A 12,804-nucleotide genomic window follows, 5' to 3' on the forward strand; every position below is an offset into this window, starting at 1 on the left:
AAATATGAGGAGAGTAGTAAGTAGTTATGAATCAGACATGGGGTCTGAAGCTTTCTCATATCTAATAACTATATTGTGAATACTTCTTCTACTTCCTATAAAATTAAAAGTAAAATAAAGTCAAATATTTGAGGTATAATATTGTGAGATCTAACCTGTTTATGAGGGAGATGACAAGAGTGAAGAGCTCAGAGTAGAGTCCTGATGCCATGGCCTCCAAACACTCCAGAGCTGTGACCTTAGAGCCTGAGAGACAGAGGGGAGGTGAAGAGACGCGTTTTAAGAAGCTGTATTCTACAAACTAGTGCTGAGACTGTAAACCAGCCATCCAGGTTATATGTCAACTCTTTTCAAGCAAAACACAGGAAAGGGTTTAACAGTGAAAGCATTTCAAACATTAGAAGTAAACATGAAAAACAACCACTATTCAAATTGTGTTTAGAGCACAGAAAAGTAGAAAAACGTATCAAAAGTTGGCTTAAAATATATGGTCACATTTTGGATATTTTCCAGATTTAAATTAGAATATTAGACAATATATTCCACAACTATCAATAAGGTATTTTTCTACAGTATAGTAAATAGCATGTCCATCATATTAGGGGGTAGGGAAGGTATAGCTGACCACTTCTTTTTTTTAGTGAACAGCCAACATCAGTGTGCACATGATCGAACACATGAGATGAAAGACGCTGCAGTTGGGTTTGTACCTGAGCTGTCGCCTTGGCCACCCTCGTCCTGTGCTCCTCTGAATGACGTGGAATGCTGCAGCCCTTTGGCCTGGTGCTTAAAGATCGAAGAGGAGAGCTCCTCCAAAGTGCAGCCCAGCAGGTAGGCGGCTTTCTGGGCCCATTCATGACGAGCAAACTGCCTACGTCCCGCTAAAAAGAGAGTAAGAAAAAAACATGTATCAAATACAAGACAATATGTATTGAGGAGGAAAGACAATGCAGATGACATGAAGAGGGTGGAGGATGAATGGTGTAAAAAGGTTCATGCTTAAACAGAGATCCATGCTCTAAGAAAATGTGTGTGTGGTTTCTGTCAAGCTGCACGATGCTTTTGCTTTTTCTGAGCTATGGCTAACACAAACTGAAAACACACTGTAAAAGTACAAATAGAGTATCGACCAGTCTTAGCCTTTAATCCAGATAAGAATTTCTCATGGCAGGTCTGTGCGGTGTGTATCCAAAAGAGATATTTTCTCTCGGTTGCTGACGGGAGCTGAAGGCAGGAAGCTGGGAGGTTTGTGTGAAAACTGACAGATTCAGGTAAGTTTTGTCTTCTGTAGAACAGTTATACTCACTGAGCACTTTATCAGGAATTTAATAATACAATCAGTCAATCATATGGCCGCAGTGCAGGTAATGAAGTCATGCAGATGCAGGTCAGGATGTTCACATCAGACATCAGATTGGAAAGACAATATGACCTCAGTGACTTTGACTGTGACATGGTTGTTGGTGTCAGATAGACTGGTTTGGGTAAATGTGAACCTGCTGATCCAATGAAGTGTCAGTTTCTACTTGTTTTATTGGATTCTTCCAGCAGGATAATGCTCCTTGTCACAAAGTTAAAGTTTCAAACTGGTTTTATGGACGTGACAGTGAGTTCAGTGAACTTCAGTGAGCTCCTCAGTCACCAGATGTGAATCCAGTAGAACCTTTGTGATGTGGTAGAACAGGAGATTGACAGCATGAATGTGCAGCTGACAAATCTGCAGAGATGATGTGATGCATGTCAACATGCAGCAGAATCTAAGTGGAAACTTTCCAACATCTTTTTGGAATCAATGACTGAGGCTGTTTGAGAGCAAAGACAGGAGCTACCCAGTATTAGTATGGTGTTCCTAATAATGTGCTCAGTGAGTGCATTTCTTTTTCTGACAGGCCTGATTTTGTGAGTTTGTATTTAAAATCTTGTCAATTCAAAAAAAACATGTCTCAGTAAATCGCTCAGCCCTAGATGGTACTGATCTGTGGAACGTAACAGTTGAAAATGTATACCAATACATTAAAACATATATTTCATTTTTTTAAGGAGAACACAAGTAACTAACACTGCGTGCTCTATTATTCTAATATTATATTATGTAAGGACATGTTGCAGTAAGCACGGAATTGATTAACCTTTATCATGTCCATCATAATCATGAGCCCCAGGGTTCCTTCAGGTAACATTAAACACATCCTGTACTTTGCGTGTTAAACGTTAAACTCTGTTGCACTTTGTTGTGAAGCTCCTCTAAAAAAGGTATTTTACTCCCTGTTGTTGCTGATTGAGCTCTGCTGTGCATTTAAAAACATGCTTGCAGCCATTAAAGAGCAATGTATGTTTGCTGTGTAGGCAGTTGAAAATCAAAAACCATACACATATAGTGGTGTTTTGAGAGTTTAGGTTGGAAAATGCACTGAAAGCTGAACTAACTATTCAGATTTAGACGGCCAATCACTGCTGATCATATCCTGACTCTGTCTGTGTTTACCTGTATGAGGAGAGCATCTCATTTTGGTCTGGAGGCAATTCAAAGCCCTTGTATTTGAGCGAACCCTGGCGACATGAAAGGCTGCACAGCCAGCCAATATAAGACTTAAGTCACGGAGCCTGAGAATTAACAAGAGCCCCTTCCAACAGAAACTTCAAGGGGGAACATGGGGTAAACTGGCAGATACAAGTTCTTTGGTAGTAAGTCCAAAACACTAACCAGAAGTGAAAATGAAGAAGCTTTACTCTACTTTTTTGCTTTTGAGAATGTGTTGCATGGTGACATGTGGGCGACATGCAGAGGAATCAGAGAGAGGCGTTTAAAGGGACAGCAAAGTTCTAATCCCTGTGATTTTCAGCTCACTAACACAGAAAGTGGCGAGACACGAAGAACTGTCTTGAGGCAAACACTGAGGAGGGGAAGAGAGGGCGAGGAGAGGCATGAACAATAACTACGCTAATGACTTAAAAGGTCCAGTGTGTAAGATGTAGGTGAAAGGGATCTATTGACAGAAATTTTATATAAAATAATCCAAGTGATGTTTTCACAAGTGTGTTTCATCTAAATTATACAAATTGTTGTTTTATTTACCCTAGAATGGGCCCTTTATATTGAAGGACTGTATATTTACATAAGGGGGGGGTCCTCTCTATGGAGGCCGCCATGTTTCTTGTAGTAGCCCAGACTGGACAAACTAAACACCTTTTGAGTTTTTATAAAAACTGAAGGTTAACACTGGTTCTCTTTCATGTTTGAAAGGGGAGGGGGAGGTGAGGGGTGTTCAGCTGCCACATGCTACTTCACCACTTTATGTCACAAAATTCTACACACTGAACCTTTAAGGCCTGGAAGGACATTAAGACAGAAAAAGCAAACAAGAGAGGCTCTGAAGTAAAGTCTTTAGATGAAAAACTATCAACGACATGTGTTATTTTTTTCTTTTACCTTCATCTCCGTCTGTGTTTGATAGGGCACAGCATGCAAACATGCAAGTAAAGAGAGGGGGTTAGAGATAACACCATTCATGAATTCAAAGGTACAGGAATGCATAAACATTAGTATTAAACAACACTGACCAAAAACCACACATCATGCTTTGGAAGAGTGAGCTGAGAGGTTAGACATGTCAGTACCAGTGGATGTTAAAAGATACTCTGGCACGCGTCCTTGAAGCATTTCCCCCCCAAAAAGACGATTAACTCAACTGAAAGCACATTCTCATACGTGCAGGAACAGCCAGTGCAGACTCAGGAGATTCCAAATATCAGACACCGTTTAAATATTCAAGCTACAAGATGTTTTATTTTTGTTACTGTTACCATGTTAACACAGGGGGGAAATCTCCATATCTGATCTTGGACAAGTTGTTTATTCCAGTTGGAAAGGTACAAACCCTTGGCGAATATTAATAAAATCCATCAATGTGGCTAGTTTCATGTTGTAGATTCCTGAAGTGGTTTATTGTATAGGTGGGCCACCACTTCACCTAACATTAGGAAAATAAATATACAGTAATGAAATATTCATTTTACTGGGGAGAGGAGCGAACAGCCCACACACCCTTCATACAGACGCCATCGTACTTATGTGTGTGGTAGTTTAGGCCATCATCTACTAACTGATATGACTGTGTGACCAGATGAATCAGGATCTCAGTGGCTCAACACCTCAGTTAAACAATTTCCTTGACCGGTTGAGGCAGATATGTCAACTGCTATTTCCAGCATCCAGAATAAAGCTTTGAAAACTGTTAAAGAAGCTCATGATACCAAGGACAAGGTAAAGACACAAGATGGATTCTGTCACAATTTGAGGATGTCATTGTCAATGTCAGTCATGTAGACAGGAATCGCATTAACACATACAGATCTGTGTCTGTAAGTGTTGCTTAGAGTTACATTCATCTGCTTTCTACTGTTATGATTTATAAACCAATTAATGATTTTGCAAAAGCAAAAATAATTGTTCAGGGCTTAAATTAACTTCCTCTATTTTAATCTTACCATGTAGATACATTATATGGCCAGAAGTATACGGACAGCCCTGTCCACGCATTTCTGTGTCTTCTTCGGTCTGGGTCAGTTTTTGGGGGTTTTGTCTTTGATGCACTTCAAAGGCCTTTATCTGTTTCTTAATGACAATACTCCTGTGCATAAAGCAAGGTCTTTAAAACTAGTAATGCCAGACTAGTGTGGAAGAACTTGATGGGCCTGGTGGAGAGACTTCTAAGAAGTCTTTGACAGATGCATCATTAACTGGACAAATAAAACCACAACTATCTGCATGGTTCATTACCACTAGAGGGAGAAAATATTTTCTAATTTGTCCTTTTATGTTGACAAGTGCAAACTAAAAAAATCAGTTTAAACAGCATTTTATAATCCTATTGTCCTGGATGGTATTGCAGTCAACATGTCCACAAAGTGTGTATTCAAATATCAAGACTGACACCTAGTGGCAGTCTTGATATTAAAGTAAACTCCACTGCTGTGTGATATGGAGTTGGGTTTACATCTATACAGTTTGTGGTAATTTGATGTTAAGTAATGAGGTAAAGTTTGTAAAACATGGTTGGCAGCACAGAGAAACTAGTTGCTGGTTAAAGAGAATAAACCAAGTGCTCAGACACGTTGAAAATAAGTTGTGGCCTCCGCCTAAATATAGCAGAGGAACATGTGCCAAGTCGTATTTTCAATCCCTGAAACCGTGAAAGTACAGTCTTAGGAGGAGCACATGAAGGCAACGTTTACTGTTGATTCCATTGTTCTATGCAGATTGTATCTTGTCCATTAGGTGTGAAATGTAGTCTGGTTGTTGGTGACACAGGCAGAGCGACCCATGTGTTGATGACATCTGATTTTCCATTTCTCTTCCATAAAAAACACCATCACACTGGGTCATTTAGTGAAAATAGATGTGATACAGTAAATGAGATCATACTTGTCAAGTTACACTGACCCTACGGACCAGTGCAGTCGGTGAGATTTTCCACTGGTTTTGGGATGTCATGGAGAAAGACGTGTATTTTGTTAAAGAATTCCTTTAGTTCATTTTTAAATCATCTAAATATCTGTAAAATAATGTTTGTGTTTCTTTCTGGATATGTTCTGAATTTCGTGGTCTCCTTTTTTCTACTTAATTCTACTTAATTCTTCTAACCTCTCACATTCTAAAATCCCTCTACAACTCTTGTTTACACCTATGTGTTGTACAAGCAAACACATGCACCATTGTATTGTCTATGTTCTCATCATGTGCCGACCAGTAGAGTATAAGTCATCAGAAAATAGTCCAGAAATGGAAGTATTTTCAGTCAGTCAGTTGAGGGCTCCTACCTTTAGTGGCCCCTGCAGCTCCCAAGTGGTAAATGGCCCCAAGGATGAGCCAAAGGGCTTTCTGCTCGTCACCAGAGATGCCCAGTACTTTCATGGCCGCCTGCAGCTTGGTGAACTGCTGCGAGGCTCGCTGCTTGTCCTCAGGCTGAGGAAGATCACATCAGATCACATTACATCAGATCTATCTGTCAGTCAGTCAATCCGTCTGTCATTCAGTCTATCCATCCATCCATCCAATGAACGGTAATTGAAGTACAGAATAGTGTCACTATTCTGTAATTTCTCAGGCAGAGATCAGTAAAATGTATCTTTCAACTGTAAAGGTTTCTGATCAGTTTAATCGCAGCTGTTAAAATTAAGGGAAACTTATCAAAATAAAATATATTTGTATTATGGGGTTAGGGTTGTTTATATTCATGTGAACAAAATGACTACCAGCTCAAACATGAATATAGGCATTGGTTGGGTTATAACACAGGACTCAGGAAAAAAACATACGGAAAATATGAAATGGTTGAATTTAATTTCAGTGAAACTGTCTCTTGTTACCTTAGACTGTGGTATGATCCCAAAAGCACTGTTCTCAGCCAGATGGTTAAAGTGCAGCTCCGTTCTGATGAGAGGGGTGAAATCATGGGATCAGGGAGAATGTCAACAAAAGAGTATCTTGCTTAGCAGAAAGATGTCACGTTTTCTGTCGTTTGTTTGGTAACCTGCTTATGAGCTGAACAGACGTGTGTCGGTAAAATGCTGACTATCAGAGAATATAAAGACGAAACGAAAATGATTTCTTATTCAGACATAATGAACCATAACAAGAGAAAACCAGTATCAGAAGACCTGTATCAACATTCTTATAGACTGATTTTTTAGACTTGATGGTAAAAAAAAGGTCATACTGACCAGCTGAGTAAAATAAAACGGCACAGAGTACAGGTACATTACAGCCATGTCTGTCCCTATTTACTACCTAGTGCACTGCACTTAAATTCTGCTATTAAATATGTTTACAACAAAAGTTAATGGTGTCTCTTCCTTTCACTTACAACACAGTATAATAATGACTGAAAGGTCCCACATCTCAGTCCAATATCTGACGCTACTCATTACAGTAAACTGTGTGTTTATTAAATAGTAAAAAGTTAACTGACAGGTGAGGGTGTAATTTCAGACACAGCCAATGATCAAATACATCTCGGAAAAAAATCCCTCAAAATACCAGATTGGTTGTGACACTCAAACCAAACTATAATAATCTCACTGCCATTTTTTCTGTAATTGAAGAATTATCAATTAGTCACCTGAGGCTGCTGTCAGCTCCGGCCATCATGTAGTAAAAGATGTTGAAGGTGGACTCTCCCTCAGGTCGTCTGCTCACCCTCAGTTTCTCCAGCAGCATCGTCTAAACAGGAGGAGACAACAGGAGTCACAGAGTGCTGCTGTGGATATACTCAGTAAGCTGAGTGGTAGTGTGAGAGGATTTCAGTGTCTGGACTGTTTCAGTCTGCAAACCCTCATCTTGTAAAGACTTTGGATTGTTTGAGTTTATTGAAGCTATGGATAAACAGTAAGTGTTGTATGTGAGGAGTGAAGTAACTGAAGGAAGAAGTGTGAGTGTGTGTTTAACCTGGATGGAGGCAGAGGCCACCTGCCCAGCCTGGTCGAAGTCGAGGGACACAACATGGGAGAAGTGGCTGGCATTAGTGTTCATAGACGTGGAGCTGTTGCCAAAAGCCTCCAGGATGGTGTAGACTGCCTGCCACTTCTCAGCTGTGTTACAAAATAAAATAAATATATAAATAACACTTTTGAAGAGTTGCGGTGTCTCTCTAGCATCAACACTAAAGTTTACACATGTAACATCTAAATGCTTTCATGATCATCCCAAAAGACGTCAAACATGTTAATCAATTCTTCCCTACCATAGAAAAGAAAAGTTTGGCTTTACTGTGTGAAACACACGTACACTTTTAGTGCTGACTGTGATTTATGTGAAGTGGCTCCTGCAACACTGCAATTTCCCTGTTGGATTTATAAAGCACTCTGTCTTACTGTGGGTGCAGGTGGAAATTAACTGCTGTGCTTGAAGCAGTTGTTTCTACAACATCTTGTTCCGACACAGGTTCAGTATCATCTAAAAAGTGTTTATTCCATCTGAGATTTAGTGGCTGAAACTCAGCCAAAAACTGTAAAAAGTATGAATTAAATACTGATGTCTTCATTGTTGTCAGGGGGGTTTGTTATTGTCTCAGCCTGAATCTCTCCAACACATTTACCGCTTGTCTTCAGCACTGACGATGAAACTTTAGAGAGGGATGCATTAAAGACTGATTCCTGTTTGTTTGAACTTAGGCCATGTTTTCATAGTTATAGAAGTACCTCCTCCTTCAACCTCAGATGTATAGATATGCACTGCTAGTTTTCCAGTGCAATGAGGATTTATTATTGATTTTATTAGTTTTACCTGCAAATTTGAAATGCATAAATTAAATGAAAGTTTAGAAAAGTTAAGACCATATTATATTCAGAGATTAAACATTTAACATCAGTCCCCATTGCCATATGCAGCATATACAGCACAACGTTATTAAAATTCACGTAATCTGCATTATATGCAGTCGCAGGCTCACCAGAGAAGATTTTGCCCGTGCTGCCAGCGATGGAGACCAGATATTGCAGCAGGTGCTGACAGTTGGTGGTCTTGCCGCTGCCAGATTTGCCCAGCAGCACGATCGACTGATCCTGCCGAGTAGTGAGCAGGTTGCGGTAGGCCGACTGAGCCACAGAGTAGATGTGAGGAGCCGAGTCATCGCGCCGACAGCCTTTGAACATGTGCATCACCTTATGAGGGAGGAACAAAGGTGGAGGAGGAAGAAACATGTAGCAGGGGAGGAGCACAAGAGAAGGACATTGACAGTTATTGGAATGAGGTATGTTAGAGCACTGAGAGAAGAGTTTTGCACTCAGAAACCTACAGTAATCACTGAGGTCATAAGACTAAAACATGAGAAAATAAAACATAAATAACAAAAAATAGATCTGGAAGCTGGTGGTTTTTATTTCGTGGACTGTTGCAGTTGCCCTTTAAGATATCATCAAAAGAGTAGCATTTCAGACAATGACTGACAAACTAAACAAGTAGAGCGATATGGAAGCAGATTACAGCAGTGTTTCATAGATGAAAACAACCATGAAGTTTACCTAACCTATTGAATATTTTTTATTTCATGTCTCTATCCGCTTTCTGAGAAGGTTAAGTTTGGTAAATGTTGGCAATTCTGTCATCTCTTCAGAAAACCATCAGGTTTAGGAGGTTATTTTCAAACAATGCTTAGGTTTTAGAGTGTGTCTTTAATTCTGCGTCTTGGGTCCTAATAGGTTAAACACATTCAGAAATGTATTCAATATTTCAATAATATCTCTTCTACCCAAGATTATGTTCAATGTCTCAACTAGATTATTTCTGCTGTAGCAGTTCTTCTTCTTGGGAACCCAAATAGGATGAAATCAGTTAAATCATGGGCATAAAAACAGGATGCTGCAGTAGGCTCCAGCCATCAGTCTTAAACTTACCTTCTCAGAGTACATGGAGGGTGTGCTGAGGGGGTTGATGACCACCATGTTGGTTCCGGCGTAGGTGTGAATCAGATTCCCTCCATAGCGCTGCCTCAGACAGTGCATCACACTGGATTCATTCAGATAGAGCAGTGAAGCCAGGTCCTCTGATCGGTCATATGATGGAGGGTTGGCCTGCAAATGGAGGGGGAGAGAGATGTATAACAATGATGGCATAGATGGGTAACCAGATACAGAATATTTAACCTGATCAGGGGAAACCCTTGGACTAATAGTGTAAACAGGTGTTAGTCTAAGTTCTAAGGTCAAGTGGTGCTGTAAAATTATCCAGGGCCATAACTATGTCTGGGTTCAAGCACTTTAGGGTCAAGCAGGTGGAGTCCCACTAGGAAAACACCACACCTCCACCCACACTAACTCTGCAACTACTAAATCAAAATTATGCTTCATATATTCCATTAACTGCTAGTGTAACCACTGATGTTATTGTTTATTAATATAAAATTAGAAAAAGACAGAGAAGGCTTTGAGTACACTTTAGTTATAAGAGGAATACAGAATGCACAATGTTGATTTAGGTCTGCACAAGAGATCTCCAAAAGAAGAGCAGCATTTTGCACGCCTGTAACTTTTATCTTATGGGTGTAAACAAAGACTCCTTCCTCTCGCCTGTCTCCCCTTTTCTTTCCTCCATACTGACAGTGATTCTGTAGATATCTGGATAGACCATTAAACAGGGAGGTCAGTGAAATCATTAAATCATCAACCAAATGACTTTGACACCTTTTTGTCCTCTTGGTGATGTTTAGAGTATAACTGTCAAAATCTTGGCATCGGCATGAATAACAAAGGCTGTTTTGGTCCGGTTAACATATCTTCAGAGGTTTGAGAAACATCTGAGTGGGAAAAGAGCTGCAGCCAAGTGAGCAAATGTCAACAGTTGGCAACTGCCGCCTGCCAAGCTTCCTGAACTCTCCCAAACCTTTCCCATCATTCCGGATGGCTGTCAGTGTCCTCTGTGGCCCTACTGATGCCCATTAGCTTCAGGCTAGATCTGGATCTATCTCTTAATTGTCCATGGTAGCTGCTGGATAAATAAAATAAACTAACACTTGATTCAGTTTTATTTTGGAATGAATATCTGACTTGACTGTGGGATGACTTATGAATGCCAAATGTAAATGTAACGATGACAAAAACTATTCACCAGAACAAATAACGAGATATCTGCATCACAACACTGTGATATACTGCAATTGAAACAGTAATACGCTGTACATACATGATGACATCTGATTCTTTCTTTAAAATATCATTCATGAAACACTGCTGTTTATAAAGTTTATAAAGTATTTGGGAAAATGTGACACTACAAAAAGCAATCAGTTGGTACGGGTCATGAACAGTTGTCATCAAATTCAAGTTCATATGATCCACTCAATCTGAACAGATTCATCCTGGTGCACCTTCTTTGACCGTTTGCAGTCATCTCCCACTCACCTTTTCAATGTCGTCTTCGTCCACATCCAGTAGTGTCCCATCGTGCTCCAGTTTGATTTTCACCTTGCCCTCTGGCAGGGAACCATCCTCTGTCTTAACCACAGTGGCTGTGCGGAGAAAAGACAGGAAACACTGACAGCTGTTAGCCTAGTGAAATGCTTTGCTACTGTACTCTCACCAGGGTAAGAATAAGCACATATTCAGTTATTCAGTTATTTAGATGTATGAAAACAATTTCCACCAGGTGAGATTTTGTAAAAAACTGTGTACAGGAAAGTGCAAATCTTTGCAAAGCTTCACTTCATAAACGCCAAATGAAAATTCACTCATTATTTACATACTACTTGCCGATGGAGGAGTGGGTGAAGTCCTTGAGTCCACAAAACACTTTTGGAGTCTCTGGGGTAAACAGTGTAGCAGCCAAATCCAATACAATTGAAGTAACTGGTGACTAATTCTTCAAACGTTAAAAACAACAGAAAAAAATAACAGAAAATGCCTCCATACTGCTCCTGTGGTGTCATCCAAGTGTCTATAAGCCCAGGCATTCAAATTTGACTGGAAACGGCATCATTTACACCATGTTTCACAGCAGACATTTAGGCCTAAAACATGATGTAAATGACCTTGTTTATTGTCGAACTTGAATGTCAGGGCTCACAGACACCTTGATTACACCACAGGAGCAGTATGGAGGCATTTTATATTTTTTTCATGTTGTTTTTTGACATTTGAAGAATCAGTCAACATTTACTTTTACATTACATATTACTTTACATATCCTTTAGCTGACGCTTTTATCCAAAGCGACTTACACTTTGGCTGCAACACTGTTTACCCCTGAAACTCCAAAAGTGTTTAGTAGTGAGTAGATAATGAGTGCATTTTCCTTTTGGGGTGAACTATCCCTTTAAGAAGGTAAGATAAGGTCAAATGAAGTGAGACAATGTCTACAAGCGGAAAAAGGTTGTGGTGGATAAATGGGTCAACACAGGACTTTCATGGAGGAAACCAGAGTTTAATCCCTGTGTGAAATCAAAAGTTGATATCAACATATTTTTAGAGTTACTGACTTGTCATCTTCAGTATATTTTAGTATACAGTTAAGTTTACCCAACAAAATTTGTTGGTTTGGGTTCAAACTGACCTTCTCAACGTTAACCAGATGTTATCATGACATCTTTTCAGTAAGAATGTTAAATTGAAAGTACTAGTTAGCAGGGGGAGGTTATGTTTGCTTTTTTTTTTTTTTAAATGGCCACCAAATTTTAAAAAAAAAAATGTATTTCCTATAGTGGCACGTTGAAGATGGAGATCACACTATACAAATAAAAGGTTGAGTCTCATCTCACCCAGGGTGAAGCCATCTTTGTGGACAAGCCAGACTTTCTCTGATCCATACCAGGCCTGCTCCGCTGCGATCTGCTCCTCTGTCTTCACCTGGTGGACAGAAAGGACAGAGATAAAATGAGTGGATTCACACTCATGAAATTCACAGCACTCAGTCACATTAGGACTTTCGGAAATCGCCAACTTTTCCATTTTATATTATGTACCAGCACATGCTGAAAGGTCATGAAGGGACAGCTTGTCAAGTGTGAAAACCAGAAACACGTCAATGTAACAAGCTTCAGGGGTGTGTGAAAGGGGTTTAACCATAAACGTATCTAAGGATGGACGACATGACAGCTCCCCAAAAGTGAAGCCAAATCATCTTGATCACTTCCTGGCATCTGGTCGCCTCTGCTATGTTAGCAGACGGGACATGAACCAAACAAATAAGTCAAGGTACATGTCAAATACATGTTTCCCAAAGATGGTTTCGGTAATTTTAGATAGATCTTATCACACTGATGTATGTTTAAGTGTTTAGGTGACTGTGGATTGGTCAAGCGTGTGAATCAGCTG

General features: G+C 39.8%; 1 protein-coding gene across 12 annotated transcripts in view; it reads right to left on the reverse strand.

Annotated features, from left to right (window-relative positions):
• The window catches only part of myo18ab (myosin XVIIIAb), a 126,182-nt gene that overhangs the window by 77,642 nt on the left and 35,736 nt on the right, over positions 1-12,804 (reverse strand). For 11 of the 12 annotated variants that reach the window (XM_034604268.1, XM_034604267.1, XM_034604265.1 and 8 more), the window contains 11 exons: positions 12,249-12,336; positions 10,897-11,003; positions 9,394-9,570; positions 8,451-8,661; positions 7,448-7,590; positions 7,122-7,222; positions 6,370-6,433; positions 5,821-5,965; positions 3,431-3,442; positions 711-881; positions 156-246 (listed from right to left, as the gene is read on the reverse strand). In XM_034604268.1, the coding sequence (XP_034460159.1) occupies positions 156-246; positions 711-881; positions 3,431-3,442; positions 5,821-5,965; positions 6,370-6,433; positions 7,122-7,222; positions 7,448-7,590; positions 8,451-8,661; positions 9,394-9,570; positions 10,897-11,003; positions 12,249-12,336 (1,310 nt within the window). The remainder of the gene's footprint in view (positions 1-155; positions 247-710; positions 882-3,430; positions 3,443-5,820; positions 5,966-6,369; positions 6,434-7,121; positions 7,223-7,447; positions 7,591-8,450; positions 8,662-9,393; positions 9,571-10,896; positions 11,004-12,248; positions 12,337-12,804) is intronic. The other variant, XM_034604261.1, reaches the window with a different exon arrangement.

The sequence above is a fragment of the Hippoglossus hippoglossus genome, chromosome 13, assembly GCF_009819705.1.
Source record: "Hippoglossus hippoglossus isolate fHipHip1 chromosome 13, fHipHip1.pri, whole genome shotgun sequence".
Lineage (NCBI taxonomy): Eukaryota > Metazoa > Chordata > Actinopteri > Pleuronectiformes > Pleuronectidae > Hippoglossus > Hippoglossus hippoglossus.